The 20675-nt window shown below is 46.4% G+C and overlaps 1 protein-coding gene across 3 annotated transcripts in view; it reads right to left on the bottom strand.

The window, feature by feature from the left end:
* MDN1 (midasin AAA ATPase 1) overlaps positions 1–20675 on the bottom strand; it is a 180205-nt gene that overhangs the window by 150901 nt on the left and 8629 nt on the right. For 2 of the 3 annotated variants that reach the window (XR_016233853.1, XM_008263214.5), the window contains exons 2-8: positions 19570–19796; positions 6550–6774; positions 6097–6204; positions 5826–6018; positions 2804–3046; positions 2421–2552; positions 2108–2211 (exon numbers count right to left, since the gene is read on the bottom strand). Coding sequence is in view for 2 of the 3 variants with exons in the window: in XM_008263214.5 (XP_008261436.3) it covers positions 2108–2211; positions 2421–2552; positions 2804–3046; positions 5826–6018; positions 6097–6204; positions 6550–6774; positions 19570–19796 (1232 nt within the window). In the remaining variant the exon portion in view is untranslated. Of the gene's footprint in view, positions 1–2107; positions 2212–2420; positions 2553–2803; positions 3047–5825; positions 6019–6096; positions 6205–6549; positions 6775–8447; positions 8903–19569; positions 19797–20675 lie in introns of all 3 variants that reach the window. The other variant, XM_089332900.1, reaches the window with a different exon arrangement.

Raw genomic sequence — 20675 nt, 5'->3', positions numbered from 1 at the left:
TAACTAGAACAGCAGAAACAGAAACCACAGGTAAGAAACTACCAGGCCAGCGCTGCAGCTCAACAGGCTAATCCTCCGCCTAGCGGCGCCGGCACACCGGGTTCTAGTCCCGATCGGGGTGCCAGATTCTGTCCTGGTTGCCCCTCTTCCAGGCCAGCTCTCTGCTATGGTCCGGGAGTGCAGTGGAGGATGGCCCAAGTGCTTGGGCCCTGCACCCCATGGGAGACCAGGAGAAGCACCTGGCTCCTGCCTTCAGATCAGCGCGGTGCGCCGGCTGCAGTGCACTGGCTGCAGCGCGCCGGCCACGGCGGCCATTGGAGGGTGAACCAACGGCAAAGGAAGACCTTTCTCTCTGTCTCTCTCTCTGTCCACTCTGCCTGTCAAAAAAAAAAAAAAAAAAAAAAAAAACTACCACATACCCCTGCTTGTGACCTGCCATATATTATGAATAACATGACCCCTTCTGCCAGATTCTATTCTATTGGGCTTACAGGACACATGAAAAACAAAAGGTTGACAAATGACCCACATCTGACTCTCTGTTTATAAAGGAGACATACAGTTTTAAGCAACTTATTTTCAAATCGCATATCATTCTGAGATGTTTTGATCTCACTGATAATGTACTTCTTCTTTAAAGGAGAAATAACTTCAGGAAACAGAAAACATAGTCCAAGACTGATAGCATTAACAATAAGTTCACTGCTTCTCAACTAGAAGATACAATACCTGAATTACCACAAATTTCTACAAGGAAATTAGAGAAGGAACATACACATACTATAGGTAAACTGCATGCTTACACATAAGCTGTTTAATCCTCACAAAAATTGTCCTAAGGGGAAGCTAACATTCTTTTCATTAAACACATAAGGACACAGTAACAACCCTTCTCACTCAACCACGACAGCAAAGAGCAGAGTCAGGGACCAGCGTTGCAGCATAGCAGGTTAAAAAGCGCCACTTGAGGTATCTATATCCGACATCACAGTGTCAGTTCAAGTCCCAGATCCTCTGCTTCTGATCCAGCTGCCCATTAATATCCCCTGGAAGGCAGAAGATGATGGCCCAAGTACTTGGATCTCTGCCAACCATGTCTGAAGTCTGGATGGTGTTCATATCTTGGCTTCAGCCTGGCCCAGCCCCAGCTGTTATGGGCATTTGAAGAGACAATCAGTACGTGAGGTGTCTCTTTCTCTCTCTCTTTCTGCCTCTCAAAAGAATAAATGAATAAATCAGTGTTTTAAAACTTGGGACAGGGGCCAGCATTGTGGCATATGAGGTAAAACTACCACCTGCAATGCCAGCATTCCATATAAGCAACAGCTCATGTCCCAGATGCTCCACTTTTTTTGTCTAAAACATTTATTTATTTATTTGAAAGTTACACAGAAAAAGAAGGAGAGGCATGGAGAAAGAAAGAAAGAAATAAAGAGAGAGAGAGAGAGAGAGAGAGAGAGAGGTCTTCCATCCACTGGTTCACTCCCCAATTGGCCACAATGGCTGGAGCTGTGCTGATCCGAAACCAGGAGCCAGGAGCTTCTTCTGCGTCTCCCACGTGGGTACAGGGGCCCAAGGACTTGGGCCATCTTCTACTGCTTTTCCAGGCCATAGCAGGAAGCTGGATTGAAAGTGGAGTGGCTGGGACTAGAACCGGAGCCTATATGGGATGCCAGCTCTGCAGGCTGTGCTTTACCTGCTATGCCACAGCGCCGGTCTGCTGCTCCACTTCTGATTCAGTTCCCTGCTAATGGCCTGGGGAAAGCAGTGGAGAATGGCCCAAGTGTGTGGGCCCCTGCCATCCATGTGGGAGACAGGAAGAAGTTCCAGTCCCCTGGCTTCAGCCTGCTCAAGTTCTGGCTATTGTGGCCATTTGGGGAGTGAACCACACACAGAAAATCTTCTTGTCTCTCCCTTTCTCCCTGTCACTCTGCCTTTCAAATAAATAAACCTTAAATAAATAAATCTTTAAAAAGAAATCAGGAATGAAAACAACAGATCTGTCATCAGTTCCAGTTAACACTGCTTGTGGAGGGTACAGGGAACTTTGTTCTAATACTTCTGTGCTCACTACCAGAGAAAGAAGAGAAAAGCTAACAGGACATACCTCCTTGTTGCAAAGAACTGAAATCCAGGAGCCACTTTTAGACAGTCACCTCGGCCAGGAATCAATAGCTCTCCATTCTCCAGGAGAGGGATAAGTACAGAAACCTAAACAAAAAACAACCCACTGATAAAGCTACTACTTATCAAAAGAAAAGTTATCCAAGACCTCAAATCAAATCAAACAGTTGACCATGACCGCCTACAGGTTATGTGTAACCAAACAACTTCTTTAACTCACTCTCAAATCACTACCACTAAAACAGTCTTCAAAGACAGAGATGTTAGGAGGCCTAGGATTCAGGTGGGTGACATACCACATCTAAGGGGGCATAGTCAATATCCTCCAGAAGGATCCAGTAGCCCTTCGTGACTGCCTGCGTCAGGGTGCCAGCCTGCCACACAAACTCTCCAGGGACATCTGTGCAACGATACATTCCCAACAGCATCTGCAGAGAGAGGATAAAGCAATTACTGAAATCACACACCTAAGATACACCTGAATGCCAAGGCTAAACCCTTCAGTTAATTCCACTAAACTTCTAGAGGGATATGCATAAGCACTGGAAGTTTGCACAGTTGGCCCAACAGTTATAAATAGGAACAAAGACTTTTCTCATATTCCCTTAGCAAAAACAGCATGGAAATGGAGACATTTACAAGCACATCAATCCACCACAGTTTGCCACTTCTGAATTACCTTACTGTCGGTCTGATCGCCAAGCTGCACTTTGAGAAGCTGAGGTGGCTTCCTTCTACCTGTCATGGCAGCTAAATGTTCCACCAAGGACGTTTTGCCACATCCTATTGGCCCTTCCAATAACACAGCATTCTGAGAAGCCACTGTCATAGCCAGGGTCTGAAGATTTTTGCAGACAGACTCAACCAGCACGTAGGACCTAAGGGCCAGCTCCTGTTCACGTGAAGAATTCCTATTACCACCCTAGGGAGGCAAGTGAGAAACAAATTCAGGTCAAGAAGACTCATTCGGGAGACCTAGAAGCAGTTCTTGGATCCTGTCTTCAGTCTGGCCCAGCCCCAGTCACAGGGATTGAATCAGCAGATGGAAGACCTCGCTCTCCTCCCTGCTCTCTGTTAACTCTAGCTTTCAAAATAAATAAATAAAAATAAATGGAAAGCAGTGGAAGACAGCCAGAGTCTTTGTGCCTCTGGACCCTCATGGGACACCAGGATGGAGTTCCAGACTCCTGGCTTTGGCCTGGCCTGGCCCTGGCCATTACAGCCATTTTTGGAGAGTGAACCAGCAGATGAAAGATCTGTCTCTCCCTCTCTCCCTAACTCTGCCTTTCAAATAAATAAATTTTTAAAAGTTAAAAAAAAAAAAAAAGACAACTCTAGGGTAGGCATTGTGGTGCACTGGGTTAAGCCACTGCTCAGACGCCACATCCCATTTCACAGGACCATTCTTGATCCATCTTCCTGCTAATGCCCCTTGAAAGCAGCATATGATGGCTCAAGTACTTGAGTTCCCACCACTCAGTGAGAGACCTGGATGGAGTTTCTGATTCATATTTCAGCCTGGCCTAGCCCAGGCTGCTATGGCCATTTGGAAGTGAACCATCAGATAAATGATCGTGCTCTCTCTCTCGTCACCTGGCCTTTCAAATAAATAAATCTTTCTCCCAAAACATACAAGTTAATTTCTGTAACATTTCCCTTGCCCTCTGCCAACAAACTAGTAATAACAGGCATATTATCCAACATGAGGGTTCAATATACCCTTTCCTTTTCTTCCAGGGTAGGGGGCAAAATAGCAAAGCAGAATTTGTTAACAAATTCCTAGCATTTAAGAAACTAAAAAAGTTAATGGACAAAGGCTAAGGAACAAACTTCATCTATTGGGGCTGGCACTGTGGCAGAGCAGGTTAAAGCCCTAGTCTGAAGCGCTGGCATCCCATATGGGCGTCAGTTCTAGTCCCGGCTGCTCCTCTTCCGATCCAGCTCTCTGCTATGACCTGGGAAAGCAGTAGATGGCCCAAGTCCTTGGGCCCCTGCACCCACGTGGGAGACCTGGAAGAAGCTCCTGGCTTTGCCGGCCGTTGCAGCGATGTGGGGAGTGAACCAGCAGATGGAAGAACTCTCTGTCTCTACCTCTCTCTGTAACTCTTTCAAACAAACAAATAAATAAATAAATAAGGGAGAGAGAGACAGAAATCTTCCATTCACTGGTTTACTCCCCAAATGGCTTTCACAGCCAGGGTTGGGCCAGACCAAAGCCAGGAGCCAGGAGCCAGGGGCTACTTCTGGGTTTCTTACATGAGTGCAAGAGCTCAAGGACTTGAACTATCTTCTGCTTTCCCAGGTGCATTAGCAGGGACCTGGATCAGAAGTGGAGCCGCCAGGATTCGAACTGGTACCAATATGGAATGCTAGTGTGCAGGCAGAAGCTTTACTCGCTAAAACAACACCAGCCTCATTGGCATTTTTTTAAATTAGCTGTTGAGGCAAACATTGTGATGCAATGAGCTAAGCCATTGCTTAGAATGCTTGAGAGTACCGGTTCCAGTCCCAGCTACTCTGCTTCCTATCCAGCTCCCTACTAATGCACCTAGGAAAGAGAAGATGACAGTTCAAGTACTTAAGTCTCAGATGGAGTTCTTGGCTGCTGGCTTCAGCCTGGCTCAGTCCAAACTGTTGTGGCTATCTGAGGAGTCAACCAGAATATAGAAGATCTTTCTCTGTCTCTATCACTGTGCCTTTCAAATAAGTATATAAATCTTAAAACTCCGCTGTTAACATAACAATATCACTTTCTTTTTTAATTTAAAAGTCAGAGTTACACAGAGAGAGGAAAGGCAGAGAGAGAAAGAGAGGTCTTCCATCCGATGGTTCACTCTCCAGGTGGCCTCAGTGGCCTGAGCTGTGCCTATCCAAAGCCAGGATCCAGGAGCTTCTTCTGGGTCTCCCACGCGGGTGCAGGGACGCAGGCACCTGGGCCATCTTCTACTGCTTTCCCAGGCCACAGCAGAGAGCTGGATCAGAAGTGGAGCACCAGGGACTAGAACAGCACCCATATGAGATACCAGTGCTTCAGGCCAGGGCATTAACCCGCTGCACCAGAGCTGGTCCCAACAATATCACTTTCAAAAAATGAATAAATAAATAACCCAGGACTTGTTTCAGAAAGAAAATACCATCCAACTAACAACCAATAACTGCTGGAGAAAACAGACCATCCCCAAATGGGTCAAGATTTATGATCCTTAAGACTGTCCTTGTGTGGTCTAGTGCCACAGTCTTAAAAAGGAGGTTGTTTCACAGAGTAAGGAGGAAGTACACTACACATACAGCCTCCACAGAACAGGTAAAGAGAATATTCTGACAGAAGAAACCACTGCTGGAACTTAGAGCAGTCCAAGGGTCTCCAGGTAACTAAGCCTGCCTTTGTATTACGTTAATATGAGACCACCACACAGGTTATTCAACTTCATACAGTGTGGTAGAAAGCAAACAAGACAAACAGAAGAGCTTTGATAAAGTTAAAGCATTGTTATAGCTTCTAATTCCACATCTAACGGGGCAAAAGATATCACAGAGAAGAGCCCAAGATGATTTTCTATCTTAAAAACTTCCAGGAATAAAGCAAGGTCTTAGCAAACTCAAGTTGGTTCACACTTGGTACAGAGAGCCCAGCAAAGGAAAGCCTACACTCAAGTGTTCAGGAGGATAAGGGAGTACACCCCCTACTAATACCAACATACCAGCTCTCCTGGGGTTGGCGGCTGCCCACGCAGCACCACCCCACAGACCGCTGTCACTCTGGAAGACAGGTCAGTTGAAATAAGGTGTCCTGGTAAGTACTGCAGATCCTTCTCCTTACGCCAATGGTAAGCTTCTGAATTGGCCAAAACCAAGGCCTTCTCCAAGTCCTGCAGCTGTGCCTCTTCTAATAATCTAAAGGAAGAGAGTCGAATCAATTACTTTATTGCACAGAAAAACCACAGCAAGATCTCCAGGGAAGATCCTGCTTACCTCAACCTGAAATGGATCAATTCATCATTACTAAAAATCTTCTTCAGAAATGATAATTTGTGTTCTTCATTCATACAGGTGACCAAAGCAAGACAGTTGGCTGTATACCTACAGAAAAACAAAGTATGTCATTCAGCTGATTTACAGTTAATGAAAAACAAGGAAAATTTATTAACCAATTGAACACTAGAAAAATAAAATATTAAAAAACTATTACAACACATATAAAAGCAAGAAATATAAATCATACATGATGAATTCATTTGATAGAGCATATATAAACAGTAGAACTCACTCGTATTATCTTCCTTTCCTGAGGTGACACATTATTAAAGAAAGGATGAAGAACCCAAAACCATAAGAACACAGCAAACTCAATATGGCTTCCTTTCCCTCCTCATGCATACACCCACTCCACCACCCCATACTAGAACAACTCCAACAGCTACACACCAGCGGACCAAGGTGTCATGGCTTCTGAGCAAAGGGACACACACACTCCAGTCCCAGAGCTCTCGGAACACAGACTGCTCTTGCTGTAGAAACTTGTAGGCTGCCTCCATCAGGTCCCGGAGCTTCATTCGTTTGCGCCCATAACGGACTGGATTAGCATCTGAACTCTCTAGGAAGAGTCTCTGAAAGACTGGAGAGGCGTCTTTGAAGTATCTCAGGGCAAATCTTCAAAATGAAAGAGTATTTTCATGAGTTAATAAGAATGTCAAAGCATTCGTCTTTACTCTTTAGACAGTATCACAGAATTGAACAGAACTCCAAGCACCAGAGAACACAATACTTAGTAAGCGAAAGATACGCAGTCCTAAGATTGTATCCTGTTCAAGTTCGGGAACCAGGATCATGACATGAGATATCTTGACTGAAGGGATACAAAAACCTAAATGGGGAGCCAGCATTGTGGCACAAAGAGTTAAGCAACCACTTACAACTTCAGCATTCTACTTGAGCACTGAATTGAGTCCCAGATCTTCCACTTCCAATCCAGCTCCCTGCTAATACACCTGGGAAAACAGCAGAGGACAACCCTGGACCTCACACCCACAAGGGAGGCCCAGATGGAGTTCTGGGCTCCTGGCTTTGTTCTAGTCCAGCAACAGTAAATGTAGTCATTCAGGGAGTGAACCAGCAGATGGAAGATTTTTCTCACTCTTTCTCTCTTTGTAACTCTGACTTTCAAATAAATAAATAAATCTTTTATTTATTTATTTTTTTTTTTTTAAAGATTTATTTATTTACTTGGAAGGCAGAGTTACACAGAGAAGGAGAGGCAGAAAGAGAGAGAGAACGAAAAGGGAGGGTTCCATCCACTGGTTCGCTCTCCAGTTGGCTGCAATGGCTGGAGCTGCACCAATCCGAAGCCAGGAGCCAGGTGCTTCTTCTGGGTCTCCCTCACGGGTGCAGGGACTCAAAGACTTGGACCATCCCCTACTACTTTCCCAGGCCACAGCAGAGAGCTGGATCAGAAGTGGAACAGCCGGGTCTGAACCAGCACCCATATGGGATACCAGCACTGTAGGCAGCAGCTTTACCCACTACACCAAAGCACAGCCCCAATAAAACTTAAAAAACAAAACAAAAAACTTGAAATGGAAAAACTCATAGAAGCAAAGGAACTTACAAGTTTTAACTGCTAAAAATGCACTCACTTCCAACACTTATTGAACATTCACTATAAGCCAGACACTGTGTCACTTGCTGGAGATTTAAAACCAAGGAGATAATTCTTTATTCATGAGGCATTTGCTGTCTAGTAAGGAAGCCAACCAGTTGGGAAAACACTAAGAGGCACAAAGAAGAAAAGATTCACCTGAACCTAGGGATGTAATGAATGGTTGCATAAGGTGCTCCTTAAAAGTAAGAGATCTGGGGCCGGCGCTGTGGGTAAAGCTGCTGCCTGCAGTGCCGGCATCTCATATGGGTGCCAGTTCAAGTCCTGGCTGCTCCACTTCCGATCCAGCTCTCTGCTACAGCCTGGGAAAGCAGTAGAAGATGGCCCAAGTCCTTGGGCCCCTGCCCCTACATGGGAGACCCAGAAGAAGCTCCTGGCTCCTGGCTTTAGATCGGCACAGCTCTGGCCATTGTGGCCAAATGGGGAGTGAACCATTGGATGGAAGACTTCTTTCTCTCTGCCTCTCCTTCTCTGTGTAACTCTGACTTTCAAACAAATAAATAAATCTCAAAAAAAAAAAAAAAAAAAAAAAAAAAAGTAAGAGATCTTCTGGGGCCAGCATTGTGGCATAGCAGGTAAAGCCACCACCTGCAGTGCCAGCATCCCATATGTGTACCAGTGCAAGTCTGGCCTGCTCCACTTCCTATCCAGCTCCCCACTAATGTACCTGGGGAAGCAGCAGAGATGGTCCAAGTCCTTGGGAGCCTGCACCCATGTGGGAGACCCAGAAGTTCCTGGCTCCATGCTTCCACCTGGCCCAGCCCTGGCCATTGCAGCCATTTGTGGAGTGAACCAGCAGATTTAAGATCGATCACTCAGCCGGCGCCGTGGCTGAATAGGCTAATCCTCCGCCTGCGGCACCGGCACCCGGGGTTCGAGTCCCAGTTGGGGCGCCGGATTCTGTCCCGGTTGCTCCTCTTCCAGTCCAGCTCTCTGCTGTGGCCCAGGAGGGCAGTGGAGGATGGCCCAGGTTCTTGGGCCCTGCACCTGCATGGGAGACCAGAAGCACCTGGCTCCTTTCTTCGGATCAGCATGGCGCGCCAGCTGCAACAGCCATTGGGGGGTGAACCGACGGAAAAAGGAAGACCTTCCTCTCTCTCTCCCTTTCACTGTCCAGTTTGCCTGTCAAAAAAAAAAAAAAAAAAAATCGACCTCTCTCTTTCTCTCTGCCTCTGTCTCTATTTCTCTGCCTTTCAAGTAAATAAATCTTTAGGTAAGAGATCTTCTCAAGAACATAAAGAAAAAGGACATTCTAAGTAGATACAAAAAGAAGTTAATGAGATAGCACCAGGAAACAGCCGTGGGCACAGAAAGATGTCAACCAGCAGGAGATGAGAAGGCAAGGGTCAAATAATACAGAGCTTAGGAGACCTGAGGTAAAATGCTGTGGATTTATTGTAGGCTTGTGTTCCACACACATCAATTTTTTTTCTTTTTTTTAACTAATTAATTTATTTGAAGAGTTATAGAGAGATCTTCCATCCACTAGTTCACTTCCCAGATGGCTGCAACATCCGGAACTGGGCCAGGCCAAAGCCAGGAGCAAAGAGCTTCACCCAGGCCTCCCATGTGGGTGGCAGCGGCCTCAATTTGAGCCATGTTCCACTGCTTTCCCAAGCCATTAGTAGGGTGCTGGATCAGATGAGGAGCAGCTGGGATTCAAATTGGAGCCCATGAGATGCTGGAGACACAGGTGGCAGCTTTATCCACTACCCCACAACATAGGCCCCTGCTAATAGATTCTTCTAGGAGAAAACTCTTGAGACTCCATAGGAAATGCTGATGCAAACTAACTTACCCAGGCCTCTATTTATGTACTCAGAAAAGGTTTCAGTGGTGTTAGAATCTCTAAATGGCATTATCAATGAAGGTCTTCTATATGAAACTAACCTACAGACTTGAAGGAGCAACTTGTTATTTTCAAATGCTTAAATCTTGGTAGCAACAAAACCATACGACATACAAAGAATTAGGGGGACAAAACCCAAGGAGAAAAAATAAAACACCAGAAACCAACTACACAGAAACACATACACATAAATCAAGAACTTAAATGTCAATAAGCTAGGGCCGGGCCGGCGCTGCTGCTCACTAGGTTAATCCTCTGCCTTGTGGCGCCGGCACACCGGGTTCTAGTCCCGGTCGGGGCGCCAGATTCTGTCCCAGTCGCCCCTCTTCCAGGCCAGCTCTCTGCTGTGGCCAGGGAGTGCAGTGGAGGATGGCCCGAGTACTTGGGCCCTGCACCCCATGGGAGACCAGGAAAAGCACCTGGCTCCTGCCATCGGATCAGCGCGGTGCGCCGGCCGCAGCGTGGCGGCCATTGGAGGGTGAACCAACGGCAAAGGAAGACCTTTCTCTCTGTCTCTCTCACTGTCCACTCTGCCTGTCAAAAAAAAAAAAAAATGTCAATAAGCTAAAGCTGGGCCAGTATTGTGGCACAGGAATGGACAAAAGCCAAAAGTGAAAAAATGGTACCAAAGAGTTCACACAAATAATAACCAAGAGAGTGGGAGTAACTACCCTAATAAGACTCAGCACAGGAACCGTGCTGTAATGTGGTGTATTAAGCCACTGCCTGCAATGCCAGCATCCAATATGGGTACCAGTTCAAGTCCCAGACGCTCCACTTCCATTCCAGCTCCCTGCTAATACACGTTGTAAATCAGAAAAAGATGGAAAAAGTGCTTGGGCCCCTGCTACCCATGGGGGAGATCCAAAAGCTCCTGACTCTTGGCTTTAGCCTGGTCCAGACCTAACCATTGTAGCCACTTGAGGAGTGAACCAGTGAATCGAAAACCTCTCTCTGTCTCTCCTTCTCTCTTTGTAACTCTGCTTTTCAAACAAATAAATCTTTTAAAAAAAAAAAAAAAGAGGCTAACCCGACTAAATTGAAAACTATCACCAAGAAACAGAGAAGATAAAAGGATTGATTTACTAAAAAAAAAAAAAAAAAAAAAAAAAAAAGTATGCACCACCATCAAAACTCCTAAAAACCTGAAGCAAACCTTGTAGAGAATTAGACCTATTCAATATCCCACTTTCAATACTGGATAGAACAATCACACAGAAAATAAATAAGGAAACAGAGGAATTGAACAACACTTCAGACCAACAAAATATATATCTGTGTCAAGTGTATATGGAACATGTTTGAGAAGATATTACTAGGTGATAAAACAAGTTTCACATTTTAAAAAGATGGAAACTGGGAGCAGGTATTTGGTGCAGCAGTTAAGACACTTCTCAGGATGCTCACATCCCATATCAGAGTGCTTGAGATCAAAGTTCCACCTCTGCTCCAGATACAACTTCCCACTAATGTGCACTCTGGGAAGCAGCAGGTAATATTTCAAGTACTTGGGTCCCTGATACTCATGTGGGAGACCCAGATGGTGCAGCTTGACCCAACCCTAGCTGTTGCAGTCATCTGGGAAGTGAATCAGGGAGTGAAGTCTCTGCACCCTGGGTTCTAGTCCCAGTTAGGGCGCCAGATTCTGTACCAGTTGCTCCTCTTCCAGTCCAGCTCTTTGCTGTGGCCTGGAAGTACAGTGGAGGATGGTCCAAGTCCTTGGGCCCTGCACCTGAATGGGAGAACAGGAGGAAGCACCTGGCTCCTGATCGGTGCAGCGCGCCAGCCATAGCAGTCATTTGGGGGGGGATGAACCAACGGAAAAGGAAGACCTTTCTCTCTCTCTCTCACTGTCTAACTCTACCTGTCCAAAAAAAAAAAAAAAAAGGAAAGAAAAAAAAATTTTTTTTTTAAAGTAAAAATTGATGAAATTAGAGTTGTTTCTTTTGGGGAGGGGGGTGAAGAGAAGGATAAATAAAGTTACAAATCCTTAGCAAGAAGAATACACAAATAAGAAATTACAAGAGTGGGGGCCATTGTGGTGCAGCAAGTTAAGCTGCCACCTGTGACACCAACATCCCATATGGTACCGGTTCATGTCCTAGCTGCTCCACTTCCAGCACCCTGCTCATAGCCTAGGAAAAGCAGCAGAGGATGGCCCAAGTGCTTGGACCCCTGTTACCAGTATGGAAGACCTGGAAGAAGCTCCTAGCTTCTGCCCAGCCCAGCTCCAGCAGTTGTAGCCATTTGGGGAATGAACCAGAGGATGGAAGATCTCTTTCTCTCGCTCTCTTTCTAATTCTGCCCATCAAATAAATAAATCTTTAAAAATAAATAAGTAAAAATGTGGAGAAAAGCTATGCAACTGTGGTGATACCTTTACATTATCTGTAAATATATTAGAACACCACTGAATTGTGCATTTATGTGGTATATGAGCTATTCTGAAAATGTGTGCATACTCTCAGGTGTGTTGAAGAGTGAGAAAGAGGGTATCTTTGAAGAAACATACCAAACTAGCAATAGCAGGTTTTTCTAGAGAGGAGGAGGGAGAGGGGGAGGGGGGAGAGGGGAGAGGGGGAGGGGGGAGAGGGGGAGGGGGGAGGGGGAGGGGGAAGAGGGAGGGGGAGAGAGGGGGAGAGGGAGAGGGGGGGGGAGAGAGAGAGAGAGAGAGAGAGATCTCCCATCTGCTGGTTCACTTCCCAAATGGCCACAATGGCTGGGACTGGGCCAGACTGAAGGCAGGAGACTGGAACTCCATCCTAGTCTCTTACATAGGTATCAGGGGCCCAAGTACTGCCTTGAACCAGTGCCCATATTGGATGCCAGCATCACAAGCAGCAACTTAACCTGCTATGCCACAACAATGGCCCCCATTCTCTCCTTTGAATATTATTCAGATAAATCTTTTTCTTATTAAAGAAATTAAAAAAGTGGGTGTTATTTTACAAGAACATTTTTTTTCACAGGGATGCATTTATAAAGTAAATAGTATGGGGCCAGCACTGTGGTATAGTAGGTTAAGCCTCTGCCTGTGGCACCAACACTCCATATGGGGACAGGTTCTAGTCCCAGCTGCTCGACTTCCAATCTAATTCCCTACTATTGGCATGGGAAAGCAGTGGAAGATGGACCAAGTGCTTGGGCTCCTGTACCTATGTGGGAGACCCAAAAGTAGCTCCTGGCTCCTGGCTTCAGATCAACCCACCTCTGGCTGTTGAAGCCATTTGGGAGTGAACTAGCAGATGGAAGATCTCTCTCTATCTATCTCTGTAACTCTACCTTTCAAATAAATAGTTTTTTTTTTTTTTTCCTAAGATTTATTTATTTGAAAGGCAGAGTTACAGAGAGGCAGAGGCAGAGGACAGAGAAGAGCCTGGAACTCCTTCTGGGTCTCAGGGCCCTATGCATTGGGCCATCTTCTGCTGCTTTCCCAGGCACATCTGCAGGGACATGGAACAGAAGTGGAGCCACTGGGACCCAAACCGGCACTCATACAAGATGCCAGTGTCACAGGCAATTTAATTCAGCGTGCCCAACACTAGCTCCTAGTCTCAAGAGTTTACTGAAGGAAACCTTGCTGCTGTTGAAGAACTGGTAGGTATGGAGGAAAACTCATACCTCTTGGGTCAGAAGTGAAGGGTTATAAGAATTTTTATAGGGAAAGTAACATTTTTTTTCCTTTTTGTCACTCCATAAAACTAGCATGCACTGCAAAAGACTCTATCTGCTAGTTCAGCCTCCAAATGGCTGTAATGTCCAGGGCTGGGCTGGGCCAAAGCCAGGGGAAGCTTCATCCAGGTCTCCCATGTAGGTGGCAGGGACCCATGCACGTGGGCCATATTCTACTGCTCCTTCCTAAGCCACTTACATGGAGCTAGATAGAAAGTGTAGTAGCTGGGACACAAACCTATACCATACAGTATGCCAGTGTCACAGGCGGCAGGTTTACCTAAGCTATGACACCAGTCCCATAACACATAATATTTATTTAAAAGTCTGTTTCCAGTTCCTAAAGTACAGAAACACTATCTTATTTGACTTCCTCATTCCCATGATGTGGCCCCAAGCTTTAAAGAGAGGACCTTGCTACTCAGTGACTCAGTGAATGGCTGCAGCCCAAATGCATTAGGGAAAACAGGTACCCCTCTCTGCAAAGGAATCTAAGGCATTTACCAAATTAACCAGATGCATTTCTCACAACCAAAATTCAAAATTACATTCCATACCATTGTCTATAATTCATTTTAATCATACATTGATTCACCATTTCCAAATTTATTCCTTGCCTTTTTTTTAAAAGATTTATTTATTTATTTGAAAGTCAGAGTTACAGAGAGAGAGAGAGAGAGAGAAAGAGAGAGAGAGAGAGAGAGAGTCTTCCATCCACTGCTTCACTTCCCAATTGGTTGCAATGGCTGGAGTTACGCCAATCCGATGCCAGGAGCCAGAAGCTTCTTCCAGGTCTCCCATATGGGTGCAGGACCCCAAGGACCTGGGTCATCCTCTACTGCTATCACAGGCCATAGCAAACAGCTGGATGGGAAGAGGAGCAGCCGGGACTAGAACTGACGCCCACATGGGATGCCAGCGCTTCAGGCCAGGGCTTTAACCCACTGCGCCACAGCGCCGGCCCTCCTTGCTTGTTTTTTTTTTTTTTTTTTATCTTTTATTTAATGAATATAAATTTCCAAAGTACGACTCATGGGTTACAATGGTTTCCCCCCCCATACCGTCCCTCCCACCCACAACCCTCCCCTTTCCCACTCCCTCTCCCCTTCCATTCACATCAAGATTCATTTTCGATTATCTTAATATACAGAAGATCAGCTTAGTATACCTTAAGTAAGGATTTCAACAATTTGCTCCCACACAGAAACATAAAGTGAAAAATAATAGATGATTTTTTTTAAATGATGATGAAATCAGATCAGACCTATTGTCATGTTTAATCCCAGTGAGAGTCAAGTTGGGAATTGATAATTTCTTTTTTTTTTTTTTTTTTTTTTTACAGAAGATCAGTTTAGTGTACATTAAGTAAAGATTTCAATCGTTTGCACCCCCATAGAAACACAAAGTGAAATATACTGTTTGAGTACTCGTTATAGCATTAAGCCTCAGTGTACAGCACATTAAGGACAGAGATCCTACATGAGGAGTAAGTGCACAGTGACTCCTGTTGTTGACTTTACCAATTGACACTCCTGTCTATGGCATCAGTAATCTCCCTATGCACCAGTCATGAGTTTCCAAGGCTATGGAAGCCCCTTGAGTTCTCCGACTCTTATCTTGTTTAGACACGGTCATAGTCAAAGTGGAGGTTCTCTCCTCCCTTCAGAGAAAGGCACCTCCCTCTTTGAAGACCTGTTCTTTCCACTGGGATCTCACTCACAGAGATCTTTTTGCCAGAGTGTCTTGGCTTTCCATGCCTGAAATACTCTCATGTCCTTGCTTGTTTTTAATTTACTCTATCCCAGCTCCTCTGGAAGCTGCATTGTATCATTCTGGAGACAAGGCAGTGTCGCTCCCCCTCTTCGTGGAGGAGCAACACAGGACCCTGCGCTGTTCTTTCGTCTGCTCGGCCCTCCCCGGGTTTGCTGCTGGTTCTTCCCGGGTTGGCTACTATCCCTTCCACCTCCGTGGAAGGGCAGTTCCCCCTGGCCGCATTCCCCACTTCCGCAGGGGAGCGGCACACCGCCGGCCGGCTCTCTCGGGGGCTGCACAGGTGTTCCTTCAGCTAGATGTTCCCCATAGATGTTCCTGGTGCATGCCGTCTCTCTCCTCCTTTATAGTCCTCCTCCGCCAATCCCAACTCGGCTGAGTACGCTGCTCTCCAATCAGGAGCAAGTCCTACAGTTAATTGGTTGAACTGGAGGCAGCTGTGCGGAAGCTGTTTACTTCTCTCCCAGCGCCATATTGTGGGAGAGCAGATGCATAGAATAAGTCCTAATTCGAGTAACTTAGTCCAGTCCGGATTGCTCCCCACAGATCCCCCTTTCTTTTTATTTTTTAGCGTTGATACGCGCCTGTCTTCGGTGTCCCGCAGCACACGCTCTGCTGTACTTGCTAGAGTTGCCACAGGCTCTTACAAGTCCTATCAATCAGGAAAACCGAATCCGGGTCCTCTCTTCGCCATTGTGAGGAGGTTTTTAGGCGCTGATGCGTGCCTGTGTTCGGTGCCCTGCAGCGCATGCTCTGCTCTGCTAGAACTGCCTGCAGGTGTTTACAAAACCTATCAGGCAAACCGAATCCAAGCCTTCTCATTGCCGTATTGCGGGGGAGACTTATTAGTGTTGGTTTGTGCCTATCTTCGGTGACCTGCAGCTCATACTCTGGTCGAGCTTTGCTGGCGCTTACCGCCTTAAATCAGGCAGACCGAATCCAAGCCTCCTAATTGGCATGTTGAGGGGAGGCCTTATTTTTCTCTATTTCTCTATCTCCGGGCATTTCTATTTCTCCCATTTTACTTCTGTCTGCCAACATTCCTATTTCTCTTTTACTTCTAAACTTCTGTTTCTCTTATCCCCGCAGCTTTCCGGCACCTCGCCGCTTCAGCCCGCGCGCCTCTCTCATCTGCGCAGCTTCCCGGCTTTGCGCGGCTCGGCTTTGCGCGCTCCGCGGTCTCCACGCTTAACCCTTTCGCGTCTGAACCACGGCCTACGCCAGCGTTCCCTATCTATTCACGCCCCGTGCTCTCTCTGCACGCGGCGGCTTCCGCGAGTAACACAGCGTAGCTTGCGTCTCCGCCACTAGGATTCAATCTAAGTTCCCCGGGCTAGCCTGGCGAATTCAACCCAGCGTACGTCTCCGCCCCACGATTTGGCTTCCTGTCCTTTGCTCCCCGGGCTAATCAGACGGATCCCAATCTGGCTTACGTCTCAGCTTCTGGTTTCAACTTTTCGCCCCCTATTCCCGGGCTAACTTGAGAACCCCAAAGTGGCTTTCGTTTCCGCCTTGGCCTGCCCCCCGCGGCTTCAATTTCCCTAACATTTTTCTCTACCCGGTATGTTTCCCCAAGCTTTCCTCCAACGATATTCCTCCCTCATTTCTCCTGGCCTCTCCCCACAGTCCGCGTCCGAGTCTGTTTGTTCTAGCTTTCACTTTCGCTTTCGACCTTAGAGATTTCTCCCAGCTTCCCCCCGTAGTCCGTATCCGAGTCTATGCCTAGGCTTTCAATAGCTTCTTCCGGCTCCTTTTTCGTCCGGCTTTTCCCTAGGCTGTTTCGAGTCTATGCCTAGGCTTTCAATAGCTTCTTCCGGCACCCTTTTCGTCCGGCTTTTCCCTAGGCTGTTTGCTAGTCTCTCTCTCCGGTAATTTCCCTAGGCTGTTTGCTAGTTTCTCTCTCCGATATTTTCCCAGTTCTTCCCGTTTCTTCCCTCCTAAGTTTCGTATCCATCCTAGGTTTCCTATCCGAGCTAGGTTTCCTATCCGAGTCACGGCACCATTATGTCGCTCCCCCTCTTCGTGGAGGAGCAACACAGGACCCTGCGCTGTTCTTTCGTCTGCTCGGCCCTCCCCGGGTTTGCTGCTGGTTCTTCCCGGGTTGGCTACTATCCCTTCCACCTCCGTGGAAGGGCAGTTCCCCCTGGCCGCATTCCCCACTTCCGCAGGGGAGCGGCACACCGCCGGCCGGCTCTCTCGGGGGCTGCACAGGTGTTCCTTCAGCTAGATGTTCCCCATAGATGTTCCTGGTGCATGCCGTCTCTCTCCTCCTTTATAGTCCTCCTCCGCCAATCCCAACTCGGCTGAGTACGCTGCTCTCCAATCAGGAGCAAGTCCTACAGTTAATTGGTTGAACTGGAGGCAGCTGTGCGGAAGCTGTTTACTTCTCTCCCAGCGCCATATTGTGGGAGAGCAGATGCATAGAATAAGTCCTAATTCGAGTAACTTAGTCCAGTCCGGATTGCTCCCCACAGGCAGGAACATAAATAAAATAAAAAACATACTGTCTTGGCAAAATGAAAAAGTAGGCAGTACTTCTCATCCACTTAATAAAAAAATAAAATAGAAAGCTGAGGAGAAACAGAGCTGGCTGACGCATCACTTTAATGATTCTCAAACACAATTCTGAAGCACTGGACCACAAAGGCTTAGGATAAACAGGGGCTCAAATTACCACATCCCAACTGTATAGTACAAGTATATGGTAGTCAGTGTATATTGTGAATCATTAGCACAAATACTGTTGCCCTTGAGGAAACAAATTTTTTTTTAAAGATTTATTTATTGGGGCAGCACTGTGGCACAGTGGGTTAAGTCTCAGTCTGCAACACTGGCATCCCATATGGGCACCTGTTCGAGTCTCAGCTTCCTCTCTTCCAACCCAGCTCTTCACTATGGCCTGGGAAAGGAGTGGAGGATGACCCAGGAGCTTGGGACCCTGCACCCGTGTGGCAGACCCAGAAGATGATTCTGGCTATGGCCTGGGAAAGGAGCGGAGGATGATACAGGAGCTTGGGACCCTGCACCTGTGTGGCAGACCCAGAAGAAGATCCTGGCTCCTGGCTTCAGAACAGCGCAACTCCAGCCACTACAGACATTTGGGGAGTGAACCAGCGGATGAAAGACCTTTCTTTCTGTCTCTGCCTTTCATTGTCTGCAACTCTGCCTCTCAAATAAATAAATAAATCTTTTAAAAAAATTAAATATTTATTTACTTGAGAGGCAGAGTTACAAAGAAAGCCAGAAGCAGAGAAAAGAGAGAATGATCTTCCATCCATTTGGGTTCATTCCCCAAATGGCCACAATGGTCAGGTATGGGCCAGGCCAGGAGCCAGGAGCCAAGCGCTTCTTCTAGGTCTCTCATGTGGGTGCAAGGGCCCAAGTACTTGGGCCATCTTCCAATGCTTTCCCAGGTGCATTAGCAGGGAGCTGAATCGGAAACAGAGCACCCAGGTCTCAAACCAGCATCCATATGGGATAATGACACCACAGGTGAAGGCTTAACTTTCTATGCCATAGCACTGACCCCAACATAAATTATTAAAGTACCATGTTTTTTCTTTTTTTTTTTTTTTTTTTTTTGACAGGCAGAGTGGACAGTGAGAGAGAGAGACAGAGAGAAAGGTCTTCCTTTGCCGTTGGATCACCCTCCAATGGCCGCCGCTGCAGCCGGCGCACTGCGCTGATCCGATGGCAGGAGCCAGGATCCAGGTGCTTTTCCTGGTCTCCCATGGGGTGCAGGGCCCAAGCACCTGGGCCATCCTCCACTGCACTCCCTGGCCACAGCAGAGAGCTGGCCTGGAAGAGGGGCAACCGGGACAGAATCCGGCGCCCCAACCGGGACTAGAACCCGGTGTGCCGGCGCCGCAAGGTGGAGGATTAGCCTATTGAGCCACGGCGCCGGCTACAAAAGTACCATGTTTTTTCTATCCATCTCCTGATCTCTCTCCATCTCTCTGTCCCTCTCTCTTGATCTCTCTCTTACATTCTCTCTTTTTTTCCCTCTTCGCCCCTTCCCTCTGGTCTGTCATGTTTCCAATAAACCATTTCTCTTAAAAAATTTAAAAATATATATATAAAAAAATAAATAAATTAAATTAAATAAAACATGTGAGGCTCCAATCCTGACATACAATCAGCCCACAGTACATATTCCTCTACCATGTACAACAGTGATCTACACTTTGCTGTGTGCCTTCTAGTTCCACTACACTGGTCCATATTTAACTTCTCCTTTAAGAAAATTTCATACAAATGTGCATCCACCCCAAGCCTTTGTTTCTTATTTTCTTGAGAACATATTCCAAGAAAGCCTAAGTGCATTTATTATGTTGAAGACTAATACAGGAAGCACTGGATTTGAGATGCTCCTGCTCATACCTGGAATAGCACTATTCCTGTGTAGAGTGAATTCAATAGCCCCTGACACTCAGTTCACCCAGGAGACAGCAGGTTCTAGCATTCAAGTAGATATGTGAAGAACAAAAGTGCTACTCACGGAAAGACATCAGGATGGCTCCCAATGAGTTTGCTCATCGACACACAGAGCCGTTCGTGTAGATCATGGTTCACCTGGCCTCCAGCTTTGATAGCTTCAGCATTCCTTTCCAGCATATCCAAAAGAATGGGGCGCAGCTGGCGGCCAACCAACACCGTACAGTCCTTGTCCAGGAGCAACTGTGCTAAGGTACTCAGAACACACTGGCGGTCTTGGGAGGTCCACACCTGACAGGGCAGTGAAACAAAATTACCTATGTAAACAACATCATTTGCACTGTTGGAAAACAGCACGGGATTCCCAGTTTGAAATTCTTTTCAGACTTCCTAAGTGAGTTTCTCCTATAAAACACTGGGCTCAGGGTAGCAAGAAAGGATGCGAATTAACTTAATGTAACAGCCATTATTAAAAGATCTCAGTTGACTGAGGTTTGAGGTTTAAGGCCTGATATCTAGATTCCATGTAAAATGCTATACGGGGAGGGCATTCAGCACAGCAGTTAGGACTCCACTTGGGACACCTGTATTCCATATTGGAGTGCCTGGGTCCAAGTCCCGGCTCTGCTCCTGATTCCAGCTTCCCACTACTGCACATCCTGGGAGGCAGCAGGTCATAGTTCCTGTAGTTCCATCCCTGCCAACCACATAAAAGACCCAGATTTAGTTCCCAGCTGCTGAACTGAGCCTGGCCCAGCCACAGCAATTGCAAGCATTTGGAAAGTAAACCAACAACTGGGAGATTTCTATATTTCAAATTAAATAAATATATTTAAAATGCTACACAGCTTCCCGGAAAATTAAAGCATCTTTCAGGGTCTCAACACGCCAGGGAATCAAAAACCCCAGTGTTCTTCCAGCTACTTGAAGGAAAACCTAAAAACGTTACATAGTTATTAAGTAAAATGGTCAACTCTCTTGAGTAAAGGACACAGATAAGAAATTACTCCCTGGAAATCAATGAGGCTATTCCTATTAAGGCTTCAATATTTACCAAGTAAACAAAACACATGCAAAGTAGACACCTACACTTTGATATGCAAGATGAAATAGACCACAAAATTCCTGTGCCAAGGCTCAGAATATACAGAAGGATAAAAAGGAAAACTA

The sequence above is a fragment of the Oryctolagus cuniculus genome, chromosome 5 (genome assembly GCF_051225735.1).
Source record: "Oryctolagus cuniculus isolate XC-2025 breed Fujian yellow rabbit chromosome 5, ASM5122573v1, whole genome shotgun sequence".
Lineage (NCBI taxonomy): Eukaryota > Metazoa > Chordata > Mammalia > Lagomorpha > Leporidae > Oryctolagus > Oryctolagus cuniculus.
Note: the sequence above shows the minus strand (reverse complement) of the source record. Positions and strands in the feature narration are given on the sequence as shown.